The sequence below is a fragment of the Panthera tigris genome, chromosome A1, assembly GCF_018350195.1.
Source record: "Panthera tigris isolate Pti1 chromosome A1, P.tigris_Pti1_mat1.1, whole genome shotgun sequence".
Classification (NCBI taxonomy): domain Eukaryota; kingdom Metazoa; phylum Chordata; class Mammalia; order Carnivora; family Felidae; genus Panthera; species Panthera tigris.
In genome coordinates this window covers 224,734,111-224,752,905 of record NC_056660.1, presented here as the reverse complement: position 1 = coordinate 224,752,905, position 18,795 = coordinate 224,734,111, and the positions used below count along the sequence as shown (strand labels likewise).

General features: G+C 46.9%; 1 protein-coding gene across 1 annotated transcript in view; it reads right to left on the bottom strand.

Moving 5' to 3' along the window:
* RETREG1 (reticulophagy regulator 1) overlaps window positions 1–18,322 on the bottom strand; it is a 132,105-nt gene extending 113,783 nt beyond the window's left edge. Inside the window, exon 1 of the mRNA XM_042997356.1 lies at window positions 18,007–18,322. Within this exon, the coding sequence (XP_042853290.1) occupies window positions 18,007–18,299 (293 nt within the window). The 5' untranslated portion in view covers window positions 18,300–18,322. The remainder of the gene's footprint in view (window positions 1–18,006) is intronic.
* Between the last annotated feature and the right edge of the window lie 473 nt (window positions 18,323–18,795).

Here is an 18,795-nt window from a genome sequence, read left to right as displayed (position 1 = left end):
AAAAAAATTTAAATGTTTCCTTTGAACAGTAGATGCATTTTCAACTGACAAGAATTCTTCCTACAGAAGGTTTTCTAGGATGAACTTACCCTCATCATTTGAAAGAAGGCTGTTTTCCCATTATCTGGATACTAAACACCTTGTTTCAGGGAAACCTAGTCGAATGCAAGCCATTACTACTGAGAGAGGAAGCTCTCTTTTGTCAAAAGCAACTTTTGACAAACTCTAGCTCATCTGGTGGTGGGTAAAGACAGAAGCATGAAGTCTAAAGCAAATGTCTGAAGCTCACTGCCGGGAGCTTCTGAGGGTCCTGGCAAATCGCGGGGAGGCCGGTCAACACACTCACTCCAGATTCCCAAGCCCCCAAAGACATGGTTGGATCAACAGAGCAAAATCTCCACATCGACCTGCAAACCGCCATCGGTGATCCTGGCACTTGGGAGCGTTATTACTTTGCCTTCCCAGGTTTCCTCACGCTCCCGGTTTCAACACGTAGTGGCCTACAGCTTTGAGAAAAAGGGGTCAGGAGGCTGTGACATGGGTCACGTTGTCACCGGCTCACGGTGGAGCCCTGGGGCTCAGTTCCTTCATCTGTGCAATGAGGTGGTTAAACTGGAGCAAAGATCCTCTCCCTTTGATTTTATTACACAGGTGCCTGCTTTTGAAAGGCTCTAGCTGCTAACAAAATAAATAGCGTGGCTTACTGGGTCAAAGCTACTTCCACTTGACCATAGGCATGAGCACCTTCTTTGTAACACCGAAAACAGGTTGCTACCTTCAGAGAACTAGGGGGCTCAGGGTCCCAGATGATTCCAATAGATTCATTCCATTCATCTTTGGCTGAAATCTGCCACTCTGCATGCACATTTCTTGCAGTGCTCCATGGCCGAGCAAAACACAGGCAAAAGCGCCACGGTGGCCGTTTGGAAGCTGACAAGCGGGAATTGGCACCTATGGAGCGTTAAGCTCCAGCCCAAATCTAAAATGTAAACAGCACCGACACTCTCTCAACTCAGTGCCTCCGGTCTGTGCCGGGTTGGGATATTTGTTTTGAGCGCTGTGCTAAGGAGATCAAGGCATGAATTCTCTCCACCTTTTGGTTCTCTTAGGCTCAGCCTCTTCTAGGATCTCATGTGTTCACACAAAGCCAGGCTGCTTGCCAGGCCTGACACCCAGCCCTCCTCCCCCCCCCCCCCCGCCCCCATCCCTCCCGGGGGACGACTGACTCAGCAAAGCCTACAGCATCCAGCCAGGGAAGCCTCCCAGCACCACTCCGGGGAGAGCAGGGGCCCACTCGTGCTGTTTTCTGAGTGAATACCCACTGGACGCACACAGAAGCCCTGTGTGCAACTCCATCCACCTAGAGAAAGGACTACAAAAGTCATCCACAGCTTTTACGGGGCAAACAAACGCTGAGTTCTGAAAGTATGAAAGCCGGAAAGAAATGCTTTAGGCTTTCCCCAAGACCTGAAGCACGGGCAATCACTACACAGCAGGGCGGCCCGCCACCCGCTCGCCTAAACACCACAAACCATAAATCAGTAGCCAGGCCAGCCACAGATCGCCTATGAGAGACCAGGCGTTGGAAAGGCATTCGTCTGCTCAAAAGCAACACTGGGATGGAGCAAGAAGACAGGGAAGCTGAGGCTTCAAAACTGGAAGCGGAAATTGTTCCCAACCCAGAACTCTAATCCAAGCCAAACTAGCAACCAGCTGAAAGGGTGGGGTGAAGATGCTTTCTGCACACACGTTCGCAAAACATGTGCTTCCTTCGTGATCTAAGCTGGGCAATGTGTTCTCTCGCAACAGAAGAGTTCACCAAGAAAGCATCTAGTAAGAGAAAAAACAAACAAAAACAAAAACAAAAGCAAATGAAGAACTCACAATTAACATGAGAAAATCTTAAACTACCTTGAATGTCCTCAAGAAGAAATGGGACCTCCCCATTCAGGCTGCTAACTTTCCCCTGACCCCATTTGTAGCATGGATCCAGCAACAAGAGGCTTTACCCCAGGAGAGAAGGAGCAGGTGACGTGCAGAAGTCCTACGGGGACAGCAGGCCCAGGGCACAGTGACACTAGACTGAAACGGGAGGGTGGGGGCTCCAGCAGGGATGGCTCCTGCTGGAGAGAGAACTGAAATGTCAGCCTGATACGTTTGGCCTTTATCAGAAGGAGTTTTCTAGAAATGTTGGAGAGTTAAAAAGACCGAACAGAGAGTAACAGCATAATAAAGTTATTCCAGAAAGGAGCTATAAATGTGGCATTCCCCTTCACTCGTGGATGAACAATGCTTGCACAGTCATAGTGACTGAACCCCAAATTGTGGCATCCTGATAGTGGAGGGAGGAAGGAAAGGTGTATATGTGGGTTGGGGTGGGAGCAAAAAATGTCTTGGATAGCTGAGTCAAGAAAGGGCATTTAAAAAAAAAAATCTGTGGGGCACCTGGGAGGCTCAGTCGGTTGAGCATCCGACTCTTGGTTTCAGATCAGGTCCTGATGCGTGCGTCGTGGGATTGAGCTCCACGCCAGGCTCTGTGCTGACCATGGAGACGCTTAAGATCTCTCCCTGTCTCTCTCAAATTAAAATTAAAAAAAAATGTAACTTTGGTGACTGATGTTAACCAGGCTCACTGTGGTAATCATTTTGTAATATATACAAATATCAAATCGTTATGTTGACTACCTAAACCTAATATGTTCTATGTCAATTACACTTCAGAAATTTTAAGGTATTGTTTATAATTGTAAAGGGAAAAAAAAAGGAATGGCATTTAAAGGATCTTATTTAGAAAAGCCTAAACAGAACTAAAAAGCAGAAAACTAACAATAGCTGCCTTGAGAAACAGGACTGGGAACTGGGGAGAGGCAGGGCGAGAGACTGCTGTTTTTTATTAAAAGTCTGTTGGCATTAATCAGAGAAAGAAAGCATGTTGGTGTGTATACAAAAAAAAAAAAAAAAAAAAAAAGAGGCCGGTCCCTGATTTTCATGTGTATGATTCTCATCATTACTACATATTCTTTAATTATAGGGTTTTTTCTTTGACCTGCAGGGTATTCAACAAAGTTTTAATAAGTTTCTAAGAATTAGAACAAACACACAGAAAAATAAAATACCTACAGGTTGTGCAGGTGCCATGGAAAATACAGGCAGATCTGCAACTGAAATTAACAGAAGACCCAGCGGGACGACTCACGGAGGAGTTAAATACAAGCCTGGGAAGGGGTGGCCCTGGGGCCCAGAAGAGCTGCAGACCATCAGGCTTTGCACGTGAGCCAGAGAAGCAGGACACATTGGGCTCTCCTGACCTCATCCCATGCTCCTCCATTGAAGATACCACCATCAGGGTGCCTGGGTGGCTCAGTGGGTTGAGCGTCCGACTTCCACTCAGGTCATGATCTCAGGGTCTGTGAGTTCGAGCCCCGCATCGGGCTCTGTGCTGACAGCTCAGAGCCTGGAGCCTGCTTCAGATTCTGTGTCTCCCTCTTTCTCTGCCCTTCCCCTGCTCATGCTGTCTCAAAAATAAATAAAAACATTTTTAAAAATAAATAAATAAAGACACCACCATCTGGAACACCCGGGTGGCTCAGTCAGTTAAGTGTCGACTCCTGACTTTGGCTGAGGTCATATCTCACAGTTCAACAGTGCACAGCCTACTTGGGATTCTGTCTCTCTCTCTCCCCCTCTCAAAATAAATAAATAAACATAGACAACAACAAAAAAATACATCACCATCAATGTCAGCCCAACCCCACCCAGGGCATGGCAGAATGCTACTTAAAGACGCCTGGGTGGCTCATTTGGTTGAGCATCTGACTTCGGCTCAGGTCATGATTTCGAGGTCCAGGAGTTCCCGTCCCACATTGGGCTCTCTGCTGACAGCTCAGAGCCTGGATCCTGCTTCAGATTCTGTGTCTCCCTCTCTCTCTGCCCCTCTCCGGCTTGCACTCTGTCTCTCTCTCTCTCTCTCTCTCTCTCTCTCTCAAAAATAAATAAACATTAAAAAAAATAAACAAAAAAAAAAAAGACAAGGTATCATTTCCCAAACACTAAGCAAGATGTACATTCTAAAGTACATGTTTTAGGTACAGTATCAGTGGTGTGGCCATCTGAGAATTTGCAAGAGTCCACTTGACATTTTACCTAGAGAAAGCCTCCCTGAGTCAAGAGGGCACACACAGGAGGGAAATGAAATATGATAAAACTGGACCATCTGACATCTCAGAGAAATGCACAACCTGTTTTGGTAATTCATGCCTCAAATGGAATACAAAGGTGGCCGAGTGGAGCTGTGGATGAGGCCATGGTTGGTACTGAAATGTTACTGGGAAAAATAAATTAACTTCTTTCCCTAAAGCAGGCATTTCCGGCTATGTGGGAGGCAGCTGATGTTTTAATTTGAGAAGTAAATTAACTCTGTCCTGGAGACAGGGGGGATAAGTCATATAAAATCATGTCTCATTTTATATTTCAACCTCCCCTTGTGGTAGAGTCTAGTTTATTGAGGGAAGAACATACAAGAAGCCCAGTTAAAATACCAGGGCTGGTATCAGCCCTGCCACTTATGGTCACACTGGGGGCAAGCGACTTAAAAGCCCTGAGCCTCAATATCCCTCCTGTAAAATGAGGCAATGATCCCTTGCTGGGTGGTGTGAGAATTCAGTAAGATACAAACCACATCAAGTGCCCAGCAGAGTCCAGTAAATGGTCACTGTTAAAATCAATGACCACTGCAGGCATCACAAAGTGAAATCACTCAAGGCTACAATACCGTGCACCAGAATTTGTCAAATGAAACCTGCCTTGTTCCACAGTAGCCGGATCGGTTTATCTGGAAACCCAGTGAGCCTGGGTGGCCACAGCAGGAGTGAACTCTCTGCTCCACCTGAGGTGATCTTTCCCATGAAAGGTTCGGCCAGCTGGCTGCCCGTAGGCCGGTGGCTCCTGCTCCTTCCCCAGTTCCAAGGCTCCATCTGGACCGTGCAAGTGGCCATACCTGGCCCAATGTGTTTCACCTGGGTATTGCCACCTTTGTTCCCGAGACAAAAAGATTTCCTTCCCCAATAAACAGAAATCTGTAGAGAAAAAAAAGCACTAGAGAGAATATTTCAGAAAAATCTTTGAAAATAGTTAAGCATTTTATGCTTCTAAAGGCATGTCTGGAGGCACCTGGGTGGTTCAGTTGGATGAGCATCACCTCTTGATTTCAGTTGTCATGATCCCAGGGTCGTGGAATCGAGCCCTGCATCAGGCTCCATGCTGAGCATGAAGCCTGCATGGGATTCTCTCTCCCTCTCCTTCTCCTTCTCCCTCTCCCCCGCCCCCCACCCCTCTCCCCTGTTCAAGTATGCTCCCTCTAAAAATAAAATTAAAAAAATAACAAAAGCATGTCTTCAATGATATAAGGATACCATGATCTCACTTCTTTAAGCAAATGGAAAATATCCCTCAAAATACTTCCTGTTAAACTAATACACATTACTAATTACACATTAGTAATGTGGGGTGACCATATTGCTAAATTTGGTACTATTTCATTTTAAAAAATGCACCCTAGGGGGCGCCTAGGTGGCTCAGTTGGTTAAGCATCCAACTCCAGTACAGGTCATGATCTCAGGGTCTGTGAGTTCGAGTCCCGCATCAGGCTCTGTGCTGACAGCTCAGAGGCTGCTTGGGATTCTGTGTCTCCCTCTCTCTGCCCCTCCCCTGCTCACACTCTGTCTCTCCCTCTCCTTCAAAAATAAATCAACATTAAAAAATTTAATTAATACTGCACCTTGAAAAAAGGGGCAAAGATGAAAACACAGGAATCTGATAAAAATAAATTCACCAAAAAAACGCCAAACATAAATAAAGCCAGGAAAACAATGCAATTGAGCATCTATCTCCCCCAAACACAATCATTTGTGATTTCCTGATATCCTTCCCCACGAAAGCTCTAGCCAGCCTCACACTCCATCAATGTCTTCAATAGTTCCTCCTCCTCCTTCAAAGGGAAATCGGCCCCCACTGCACACTGCCCCTGGCCACCTCCAGTCCAGGCCTGTCCACCTTGCCCATTGTCCTCAGGCATCACAGGAAGAGGTGTCCTTCCAAGCCCAGCCCCCCGGGGCTTCCCCAGACCCCCTGTGTCACTTTTCCTGCCCCATGTCATCAACCTTCCTTCCTACTGCCTCCAGCCCCACAAATCCCAGTGTCCTTGGGAGAACCCGCCCAGGCGTCTCATGGAGGGGACAGGGGTAGGACTCTACAAGAGTGCAAACAGAAACAGCTAACGTGCAGCTTCTGACATTCACACAGGTTATCTCCACAGGCACGAAAGCCCGACATTCGAGAGTGGGAATTTCTGGAACTGCTCAAACTCTTGGCCAAGTCGGGAGCCAGCCAAGTTGCAAAGTGGCCAGGAAGGCACGGCCAGGAGGACAGAAGAGAGAATCAGTCCCTTCTGCTGTGACTTGAAGGCCAGGCTCCTGCAGACACGGGTCCCACCGGGGCCAAGAGGGAGCACTTGCACACGGAATGACCTGGACGGTTATCTGCCCGGCACCTCCCTCTGGGCCCCGCCGTGTCCCAACGCTCCTGCGAACGGGGCTCCTTTTGGGCACCCACCTCGCTAGTGACAGTTTCCTCAACACTGTCCTCCAGGCCCTCCTCTCGTTACCCAGCAAGTGCTCCCCCTGGGAATTCCCAACTACCCAAGCCTGCACCCCCACACACCCAAATCTGTACTGCGACCTTCTGTCCCCCGAGCATCAGCCCATGGAGCGAACCCCACAGGGACTTACTTGGACTTCATGTGGTGGCCCAAAGGCACAACCAATTTAACATCCCAAAACTGACGTCACCCTCTTCCCCCATGGCCCCAACCCGCTGAACCTCAGGGTCCCTGATACTGGTTCATGCCAGCCCCTCCTCACCTACCCTCGCAGGCCCGCCGGTCCTCTACCACTTTCTTCCCACCCCCAGACCACTCAGTCCCCCGGATTATACCTCCAGAGTCCCCCCGAAGCCATCTTCTCCCCCCCACCCCCACCGCCTCTCCTCACCACCACGTGCTTCGGTGAAACTCCTCACTAGCCTCGGGCCCCAGGCTCTCGCTCCCCTCCTTCGTCCAGGAGGGCTCAGGAAAAGCCAAAACGCAGAATCTGGCACAGCTGCAGCACCGAGTTCACGCCAAACCAGTGGTGTCTCCCCACTGCTCACCCAGCTCCCACCACAGGGGGCTCCTTGCTTTTCTGCTAACACCTCAAGTCCACCTCCCTCAGGGCCTTGGCACACACCATTTCCTCTGTCTGGAACATTCCACCAGAAAGGGAGCTGCCTGGATCATTCCCGGACTCGTTCTTCAGGTGTCTGTTCGAGGTCATTCCTCTGAGATGCCCGCACTGACCGCTTCAGCCAAGTAGCACCTCCTTGTCACTCCTTGTCCCTGCTTCAGTTTTCTCCATAGTGTCCAGCTTCTTCTAGCATTTTTGAGTATTTGTTGCCTTTCTTCTGCTATTCCCACCACTGGAGTACAAGCTCCGTGAAAAAGGGAGCCCTATGTGTACATATTTTGTGTCCACTCTTACATCTCCAGCACCTAAAACAGTGGCGGTCGACAAATATTTGTTGAATTTTTGCGTGGAGGTTTTGGAAGAAAGGGTCCAACATGATGGTATTTACATTAGAGTAATAGATGGAAACTGCTTGTTAGATATGGTCCAGATGAGTGCCACTGTATGCCCCGTTCAAGCTCCCATGAATTAACCTAGTATCTAGTACCTAAGAGTTCTTCGATAGGTATTAGTTCTCTTTGACTTTTTAGGTACTGACCATCCTGCCTCCTGCCCCGGCCCCAGACCCCCTCATTCAGGATTCAAGGAAGTTCTTTCTGTTGCTTCTTCCTGGCCCATGTGTGCTACCTCAGTGTGCACAGCGTAACCTTGCATTAGAATTGTTTCCTTACTGGGGCGCCTGGGTGGCTCAGTCGGTTAAGCGGCCGACTTCGGCTCAGGTCATGATCTCGCGGTTCGTGAGTTCGAGCCCCACGTTGGGCTCTGTGCTGACCTCTCAGAGCCTGGAGCCTGTTTCAGATTCTGTGTCTCCCTCTCTCTGGCCCTCCCCTGTTCATGCTCTGTCTCTCCCTGTCTCAAAAATAAATAAAACATTAAAAAAAAATAAAAAAAGAATTGTTTCCTTACTAATCTGTTTCTCACACCAGGGGTCAGAATGTGTCTTAATCATCACTGCATTCCCAGCGGCTAGTAATAATGATACACCTCATTTATTTGTACTCATTTGGATCAACCCAGCAATTTAAAAACAGTCGTGCACAACAGGATAAAAGGGAAAAAGGAGAGTAGCAGAAAGAACCTGAGGTAAAGTTATCGCTCAAATAGCATACGCATAAAATTGTGCAAAATGACTAAAGACGAGGTGTGTAGTTATTAAAGAGGAAACCCTGATGGGGTTTCTAGGAGGAGTATCAATCTGGTTAAACCAGCCCCATTTCTTAAGTCCTCAACCCCAAGTTCCCGGTGCTAGCGTACTAAAGTCTGAGAAAACAGCCTCACACGGGATCTCACGAGGGGCCGCTGGGTCTAATAAAAAGCACATGAGACCACCACTCAAGAAACGTTTGCTAAATGCTGAATACAAAAAAGTCCATGACTATTTTCAGGGAACTGAAGCCTCTTCTATTTTGCAAGGCCTCTCTTAAACTAGCCCCACCCTATCTAAGCTTGGGGAATACTCTCTAGTTCAGCTCAGTTCACCACACCTTTTGAACGTCTAACAATGTTTCCGATCCCACGCTGGTTCCAGGCATCAAGAATAATAATTTTTATTCGTGTTCCCCAGGATGGACCCTCAGCGTGAGGCAGGTGAGTCTCCCCAGGCTGAGAGCATCAGGTACTTAGGCCCCATTTATTCCTGGGTTTGTCCTACATGGAAAACCCTGATTGTTATTCTTGCGCGTACAATTATAGCTCTCTTTTTAGGTCTATACGATAATTCGTGCAGAGCTTTCATTAACTATTCCAACCCTCCTGATCTCCGCTATTCCTAAACTGTAAGGCTCTAGAGACCGTGGCATACAATTCAGAACTGCGGTGTAGTGTTTCAATCAGTTCACTGAAGCAGCCATGCCTCCTAAACCAGGGTGTAAACTCTCAGAGACAAACAGAGACCTGGGGCTTCTCGTATACCCACTGGGCCCACACCACGTAGGCCTGGAGCAGACACTCATCTGTAGCTGCTGACTGTCCAGGTGGAACAGAGATAAGGTGGGGAACATGAACTAGACCAGCTAAGACTAAACAAAATCCCTCCTAAAAGCAACATTCTTCCAACACGGTTATTTTTGCCCTATGGTGAAATCATTAAGTCTGTAATATTATAAAATGGAAGGCCTAATTGTCGGCTCCCACAATCTTCTATTACTCTCTACAGTAACACAGTAAAAGAAAACACAAACCAAAACAATACTAAATTGGTGGAGAGAGGGCATGGCTTCATGACTATGGTCTAGGCTTATGCTATTCAATATGGTAGCCACTAACCATATGCGGCTATTTAAATTTAAGTGAAATAAAATTACAGTTCTTGAGTCAAACTAGCCACATTTCACATGCTCAACCGTCACAAGAGGCTACCACACCAGGCAGCACAAATGCAGAATATTTCCATCGCTGCAAACATTCTATTGAATAGCACAGGTCAAAGTCATCCTTGATAATTCAGTTAAACTCCTATGAGCCTGTTTCCTCCTGTGTAAAAAGAGAACAGTACCTCCCTCGTCGAGTTGCTCTAAGATTTAAATAAAGTGCTAAATGTGAATGTCCTTAATTTTGGTAGTTATAGTTTGACAAACTATAACTGTATAGTCATATATATATATATACATATATATATGTATACGTGTGTGTGTATATATATATATATATATATACACACATATATATACGAGAATCTAACAATTGTCAATAATAGTTGCTGCCAAAGGGGGTTACTATCAATTAGAATAAAGAAATTCTTGTCTCAGGCTATGTGAATAGAAGGAGGCTGTCGGGCGGGGGGGGGGGTTGGTACACACTGCTCAGACCATCTCAGGAATGTTGCATTCAGGAGGAATACAGATAAACTGAAGCATGGCCAGAAGAGTCTGGAAAACAGTGAGGGAAGGAGCCCAGAATTTCTCAGTTGGGAGAAAAAAGCCTCGGTAGGAGTAAGAAGAGAATGCGGCTTGCAACAAAGGACTACTCTAGAAAGGGGGGGTGTGGATCTTGGGCATCTGCAGAAGTAATCAAAAGGTAGGTTGACTCAACTCATTATAAGGAAAATATTCACTTAGAGTTGCCGCCAATGGAAATGCTGCCTCATGGACAAGAGGGCTTGTGATCCGGGAAAGTGCTCAAATGCAGTGATTCTCAAACGTGAGTGTGTACAGAGTCATTTGAGGAGCTGGAGAAAATTCAGATGTTTTGGTCCCACCTCCAGGGATTCTGGTTCAGTAGGTGTGGAGTCGAGCCCATAATCTTTGTCTCTAACAAGTGCCCAGGTGACGCCCTTGATGATGCCGGTCAGAGACAACTCTCTGAGAGGGCACGACCCCGATGCAGGCTGGAAGAACCCATCAGCGACGGGACAGGGGGGCTCTTGGAAGCAAGTGGGAGTTGGACTTTGCAACCTTCCAAACCAACTCTTGAGGACAGTGCTGCCAGGGCTCTCAGTGGGTCCCGGGCATTCTAGACAGCACAGACGCCTGGCCTGAGAAAACCCAAAAGGCAGAGTCCCATGTGCCTCTTGCCAGGTATACCCTAGCGTAGTCCCCTCAAGCAAATCCCTTTCTCACAGTTTTACTATTTCCAGAAATGGAAGGGAATGTCACCACGCAACGCCAGAGGCCCTGAGGAAAACGGCCTGTGCAGGGACTGTTCTGTATGTCATGGGCTCCAACCGTGGGTTCAAAATGAAATCACATCAGGGTGGCTTTCTAGGCTGCAGAGGTAGAATGTGCCTCAAGAGGATGGCCGCATTGTAAGGCATTCAATTTCAGCACTTCCAGCAAGGAAGTGAAGAAGATGGGTTTTTGGTCCCATCGCTGAACTATCCAAGGCAACTGCTACATAGCCACGCAAGACACGGGTCAGACCTTGCCCCTGTTCTCACTGAAAACAGACATTTCACACAAAGATCTGGACCCGAATTTTTTTACCAGTTTTTTAAAAAAAATTTTATGTTGGGGCGCCTGGGTGGCTCAATCGGTTGAGCGTCCGACCTCAGCTCAGGTCACGATCTCGCAGTCCGTGAGTTTGAGCCCCGCGTCGGGCTCTGCGCTGATGGCTTGGAGCCTGGAGCCTGCTTCCGATTCTGTGTCTCCCTCTCTCTCTGCCCCTCCCCCATTCATGCTCTGTCTCTCTCTGTCTCAAAAATAAATAAACATAAAAAAAATGTTTATGTTTATTATTGAGAGACAGAGCATGAGCATGGAAGGGGAAGAGAGAGGGGGACCCTGAAGCAGGCTACAGGCTGAGCTGTCAGCACAGAGCCTGATGTGGGGCTTGAACTCACAAACCAGGAGATCATGACCTGAGCCAAAGTCAGACGCTTTACCGACTGAGCCACCCAGGCACCCCTCCAGTTTTATTCATAATAGCCAACCCTGAAAAGACCCCAAATGAACATCGACTAGCGAATGTTCAGACAAATTGTGGCAAATACCTTAAGTGGATACCGGGCAACAATAAAAAGGAAAAAAACCAAAAACACAACAGGGATGGATCTCAAAACTTCACACCGAGGAAACAAAGCCAAACAAAGACATCATATTATATTGTATCATTTACATGAAACTTTACGGAAGATAACTCTAATCTATGGTGACATAAAGCAGATCAATCCCCAGAAGTAGGTACTGACCGGAAAGGGAATCAGAGAAATCTTTTGGATTGATGGAGTGTTCTAGATATTTTTTTAAAAAAATGTTTATTTGGGGGCGAATGGAAGCAGGGGAGGGGCAAAGAAAGGGGGGCAGAGGATCCAAAGTGGGCCCTGCGCTGACAGCAAAGAACCTGATGTGGGGCTCGAACTCACAAACTGCGAGATCATGACCTGAGCCGAAGATGGACGCTCAACTGACAGAGCCACCCAGGTGCCGTGGAATGTTCTAGATCTTGACTGCTGTATGTGCATACACAAGCATATACATCTGGCTGTACACTGGAAGCGTGTGCATTTTATTGATGACAGTATACTGCAAAAAAGTTAATTTTTAAAACAAAAAAATGGGTATTTTCTGCTTTATTGTGTTCATTCTATTTTATGTTGTGCTTAAAAGTGGTGTCCTTCAGCAGCATGCAGAAGAATGAAACTAGACCACTTTCTTACACCATACACAAAAATAAACTCAAAATGGATGAAAGACCTAAATGTGAGTGAGACAGGAAACCATCAAAACCCTAGGGGAGAAAGCAGGCAACAACCTCTTTGACCTCAGCTACAGCAATTTCTTGCTGGACACATCTCCAAAGGCAAGGGAATTAAAAGCAAAAATGAACTATTGGGACCTCATCAAGATAAAAAGTTTCTGCGCTGCAAAGGAAATAATCAACAAAACTAAAAGGCAACTGACAGAATGGGAAAAGATAATTGCAAATGACATATCAGATAAAGTATCCAAAATCTATAAAGAACTTACCAAACTCGACACCCAAGAAACAAATAATCCAGTGAAGAAATGGGAAGACATGAATAGACACTTTTCCAAAGATGTTCAGATGGCCAACAGACATATGAAAAGATGTTCAATGTCACTCATCATCAGGGAAACACAAATCAAAACCACGCTGAGATACCACCTCACGCTGGTCAGAGTGGCTAAAATGAACAAATCAGGGGACTATAGATGCTGGCGAGGATGTGGAGAAACGGGAACCCTCTTGCACTGTTGGTGGGAATGCAAACCAGTGCAGCCTCTCTGGAAAACAGTGTGGAGGTTCCTCAAAAAGTTAAAAATAGATCTACCCTATGACCCAGCAATAGCACTGCTGGGAATTTACCCAAAGGATACAGGAGTGCTGATGCATAGGGACACATGTACCCCCAATGTTTATAGCAGCGCTTTCAACAATAGCCAAATTATGGAAAGAACCTAAATGTCCATCAACTGATGAATGGATAAAGAAAATGTGGTTTCTATATACAATGGAATACTACTTGGCAACGAGAAAAATGAAATCCTGCCATTTGCAGCAACGTGGATGGAACTGGAGAGTAATTTATGCTGAGTGAAATAAGTCAGAGAAGGTCAGATGTCATATGTTTTCACTCACATGTGGATCTTGAGAAACTTAACAGAAAACCATTGGGGAAGAGAAGGGGGAAAAAAGGTTACAGAGAGAAAGGGAGGGAAACCATAAGAGACTGTTAAATACAGAGAACTGAGGGTTGATGGGGGGGGGGGGAGGGTAAGGGAGAGTGGAAAATGGGTGGTGGGCATTGAGAAGGACACTTGTTGGGATGAGCACTGGGTGTTGTATGGAAGCAAGAAATCATGGGAATCTACCCCAAAACCCAAGAGCACACTGCATACCGCATATTAGCCAATTTGACGATAAATTATATTTAAAAGAAAAGTGGTGTCCTTGATTGCCTCTGCGAGGAAACTGGGTAGCCAGGGACAGGCGTGGGAAAGAGATCTCCAGGCTGTTTAGCCTTTTGTACTTTTAAACTTTTGAACTGTGCAGCGGTATTAGCGTTTTCTTAAAATAAATAAAATTTAAAATTAAGAGAGACAATTTCAAAAACATGTCCTCTGTTGGTAAAATGAGGAAGACCCAGCCCTGAGACTACTGGGCTGGTGCCCAATCTATTTCAGGTTGTGGAAATCCTGCTTCTCGAGACAGGCACTATATGGGGTCTACATTTTATCAAGCTCCTCTGAGCCGTGAGAGCATACCATTTCTTAAGCATTATTTAGCATTCGAGCATTTTTCATAAAATACATCATAGATGAGAACACATGCACAGGTTTAAAATAATTAGAATTTTAATGCCATGTAACTACCACCTGAGTCAAAAAATAAAACACTGCCTGTGCCCCAGAACTTTCTATGTGTCCCTCTGTGGTCATACCTTCTCACTCTTCCCAGGCATAAACATTTTGTTGATTTTAGGGATAAGAGTGTCTTTCTAATCTCCTATGTGCATGGCCCTAATCAATACTGTGTAGTTTTGCACGTTCTAAAACTTTCAAGAAACTGGATCGTCCTACATGTATTGTGTGATTCTTCTGACCAAAGTGATGTTTGTAAAATTCATCTATATTGTCGCCTATAGCTGTAGTTTATGTTCATTGTGATCCAGTCTTTTATGATAGGAAAACATGTACCAAAATTTACTTACCCGTTAACATATTCATGGACACTTTGACTTTTTGGGGGGGGGGTCCCCATTGTCTATAGAAAAAAACAAGTTCAAACACATGGTCTGACATTCGAGGTGACCACCGCCCCCAAACATGTGTCCCAAACAACTAGCCAGTCTCATCTCCTTATTTTCTCTACCAACCACTGTGTGACTGCATGAAAACACGAAGTACAAGTTCTTAAGGTTGGAATGCTTGTGCCCGTATGTTAGATCTACCCCAATCATTCCTGTCCGTCGGGGTCTCGTTCAAGCATGACGGCCTTATGAAGAGCCACAAGCTCTTCACTGCTGTCACTCCCCCCAAACTCCATCAAATGAACTATCCTCTTTCTGATTCTTCTCTTACGCTTCCTTCACGCAACTTTCTGTTATACCCATTGGTTACAGGCATCTCTCAGACTTTGTGCTCCTGGTTCACAGCACGAAAATCTCGCAGATTTTACACACGCAGGTAAAAAATGTTAGAGCTTTTGGGGCGCCTGGGTGGCGCAGTCGGTTAAGCGTCCGACTTCAGCCAGGTCACGATCTCGCGGTCCGTGAGTTCGAGCCCCGCGTCAGGCTCTGGGCTGATGGCTCGGAGCCTGGAGCCTGTTTCCGATTCTGCGTCTCCCTCTCTCTCTGCCTCTCCCCTGTTCATGCTCTGTCTCTCTCTGTCCCAAAAATAAATAAAAAACGTTGAAAAAAAAAAATTAAAAAAAAAAAAAAAAAATGTTAGCGCTTTTGAGCCCAAACTCAAAATCATGAAAGCTACAGCTCACATCAAGTACCAAAGCATTCAAAAAAAAATATTTTTAAAAAGTGAACTTCCACAAAAATGAAATAACACCAATTAAAGAGAAAACATCATCACCATCGCTTAAGATCAGGGTTCCTTACTTTGAATGCTGATCTGTTTTTCTCATGAAAAATACCAAATTTGAGAGTCCCCAGGACACAGAATGTTAGAGCATCACATAATTTAAGACCACTTGATCAGCACACTATTTAAAGAATACGGTGACTGTGAAAATTGTTTTAACCCCAAAAGCAACAGAGGGGGATAAAACACCAACAGTTTAATGAAATTAATAAATGGGTCAGAAATTGCAATTAGTAAGTATTTAAGAATTTAAAAAGCAGGACAATTATCTTTCTGTCAAAGAAAACATGCACAGAATGTAGATAATGCAAACAGGAGAAGAAATAAAACAGAGAAGCAGAAAGCTGTAATTGGACTGAATGCCTGGCCACTGTTTACCTGTCCATCAGACTCATAAAAATAGATGGGGGTGCCTGACTGGCTTGGTAGGTAAAGCATGCAACTCTTCATCTCAGGGTCATGAGTTCAAGCCCCACGCTGGGCACAGAGCTTACTTGAATATCGCTTTTAATGGATGGAAGACATCACTCCAAAATAACACCAAATATGCCTTTCAATTACTTTATGCAAAAAACATTCTCTTTAATGGCTGTTATTAAAAATATATCAGAAAAAAATGTTTACAACTTACACTCATTAGGCTAAAGTTGTTAATATAAAGAGTTCCTACAAATCAATAGGAAAAAGCCCAATAGCACAACTAAAAATATGGACAAAATATATATATATATATATATATATATATATATATATATATATACAAAAAATATATATTTATAAATATATAAATAGATAATGCAAAGAAAAGATAATTATAATGGATCTTGAACATGAGAAAAACTGCTCAATCCCAGAGAAATGCAACTTAATGCCAAATTGGGACACGCTGTTTCACCTACCTGCTTTTTAAGATCAAAAAGTTTGGTATAACACTGTTTGCAAAATTAGAGAGGAACAGGCAGTCACCCATATTGCTGGCTGGAGTTTAATAGAATTCCAAGGACATTCTACAATGATATCCATCAAAATTACACATGCACATTCTCTTGGACCCAAAAATTAAACTTCTGGGACTCTTTCCTACAGAAATGCTTTCACACATGCAGAATCATGCGTGTCAGAGGCCATTAGCTCTAACACTAAAATAGCAGAAGTTTGGAAATTATCTTGGTCCATTAGGAGACAGGTTAAATAATTTGTAGCATCCTAATGATAGAATCCTATGCAGTTGAAAAAGAATAAGTGATTGCCAAGACATAGGAGAAGAGGAATAGCCCAAATAGTATCTCACAATTTGTGTAGAATATTGCCTATTTGCTAAAACATGCACAATCTGGAAAGCTACAGAGGAAACTGTATCCTTGGTTGCCTCTGAGAGAAAACTGGGTAGCCAGAGACAGGCATAGCAAAGACAACCTCGAAATGTGTATCATTTTGTACCTTTAAACGTCTGAACTACGAGGCTATTAACTTATTTTTTAATAATAAATAAGTACAATTTGAAAAATGAGGGAAACACAGCCCTGAGATTATTTGACTGTGGCTCCGTGTAGCATAATACAACATATCCTCCTTATTTGAGGCCTTACAAAACTTTATAACAGGATAAAGAAATTTGGAATAAACAGTAGAAACACACACAGCTAGGATACCCAAAGTAAATTCACATTCAAGGACCCTGGTAAGATATCGCTCATTTTAAGGGGAAACCAGGACTGGTACAGATCAGTAGAGAAATCTTCAAGTTGCTCTGGTTAACAAAGAAAATGGCAGACTGTGTATGTTTTGGTTACTTTATATCCTAACTTTAAGGTTAAGAAATCTGTGTCCTGTAACAAGGTATCTCCTGCCAAACCCCTGCTTATCCTGCACTGGTGTGGATCATGCTTGTTATGAGGACACAGTTGCAAACAAAGAACGCTTTTCTCCACCCCCCATCAGACTGGTAACAGAGGAACGGCACGTCCTTCGGTGAAGGAGTGAGACACTTTCCCTGTCCTTACTGGTGAAGGGCTCTTTTTGGAGAGACAAACCTGTTGATCAGGGGCTTTTCCGAGAACATTCCTGTGTATTCTATCTGTACTTCACCTGAAAATACGACTGTTTTCCACACTGTGCACACCTGGGTGGCGGGGGGAGGGGGTGATGTACCTAATCCACCTGTTTGCCTCCTGTTTTCTCATCAGGGAATTAAGAGAGTAAACCCAACCCTCCAGGGAATGGAAAAACAAATCATTCAGTGCCTATCAGGTGGCTGATGAGGGCGGCGCAGTCTTGAGCGTGTACCTAAGCTGGTCCACACGCCTGCTCGGGGTGCGAGAGCGAATACAAGTTCAAGCACGTTTGCACTGGCATGGTTTTGGCAAGCAGGTGAAAACCCGTGAGTTTTTGAAAGCAAAGGCCCAAGTTTCCGGGCACGCTCGGCACACCTGTAGGTACAGGTGCTTGCGGGCCAGCCGACCGCCTCCCTCGCCAGGGTGGATACACACACGGAGGGTGACAACTGTGTTTGTAGCGAAGCGCTTCTGCAGGAAAGTTGGTGTGTGTGTCTACCTGTTCGAGAAAGGTGGCCCCGAAAGTGGGGCAGGGCGGACACTTCCGTCGCAGGGTTCAGCGTGCACAACCCCCCCCCCCCACACACACACACACACCGCGCCCGGGGCGCCCCCTCTGCCCGCTCCCGGGCGCCCCAAGGTCACCTGCCCTCCTGGGCGTCCCCACCCAGCCCGAGCTCTCACCAGAACAGCAGGTTGGCCGCGACGAAGCCGAGCAGGCTGCGCAGCGGCCTCTTCCAGCTCAGGAGCTCGTCCGCGCGGCAGCCCAGCCACAGCACCGGCTCCCCCAGCAGCCAGGTCACGGCGGCGGCCACCCCGCCGGCGGCCTCCTCCACCTGTCGCCCCGCGACGACCGCCACCGCCCCTTCCTCCCGCGCCTCCTCTCCCTGCTCCTCGGGGGGAGCCCGGGGCGGCTCCGCGGCAGCCGGGGCCGGGCATCCCTCCGCGGCGTGCTCCGGAGGCGCCGGGCTCGCCATGTTCGGCCGCGCTGGCGGGCGGGGACGGGCGCGCGCGCGCGCGGCGCGTCCGGGTGTCGGCGCGGCGAGGGCGGCGGGTCCCCGCGCGGGGCGCGCACCGCGGGGCGCCGGCGGCTGGGTGCCTCGTGACGTCAGCCCCGGCGGCGGCGACGGCGGCGGGGGCGCCTCCCGGGGGAAGTGGGTGCGGCCAAGCTCGCGCGGGGGCGGGGCGCTGGGCGGCGTCCCGGGGAGCGCGCGCGCCCCCCTCGAAGGCCTCGCCCGGGACCCGGCGGAATCAACCGGGCATCTTGACTTCCTCGGGCCGGGGCCGCCGCTCGCCCCGCCGCCGGCCTTGGAGGGCGTTACGGGGCGCCCCTTCCGCGGGCAGCGGATGGCAGCCCAGCGCCTTTGCGGGCACCGCCTGGACAGCCTGCGCGGAGGTCTTTCTTTTAGTCCTCTGGGAATAATGTGATGCTAGACATGCTGGACTGAGAAAGGAAAAAAAAGCAAAACACAA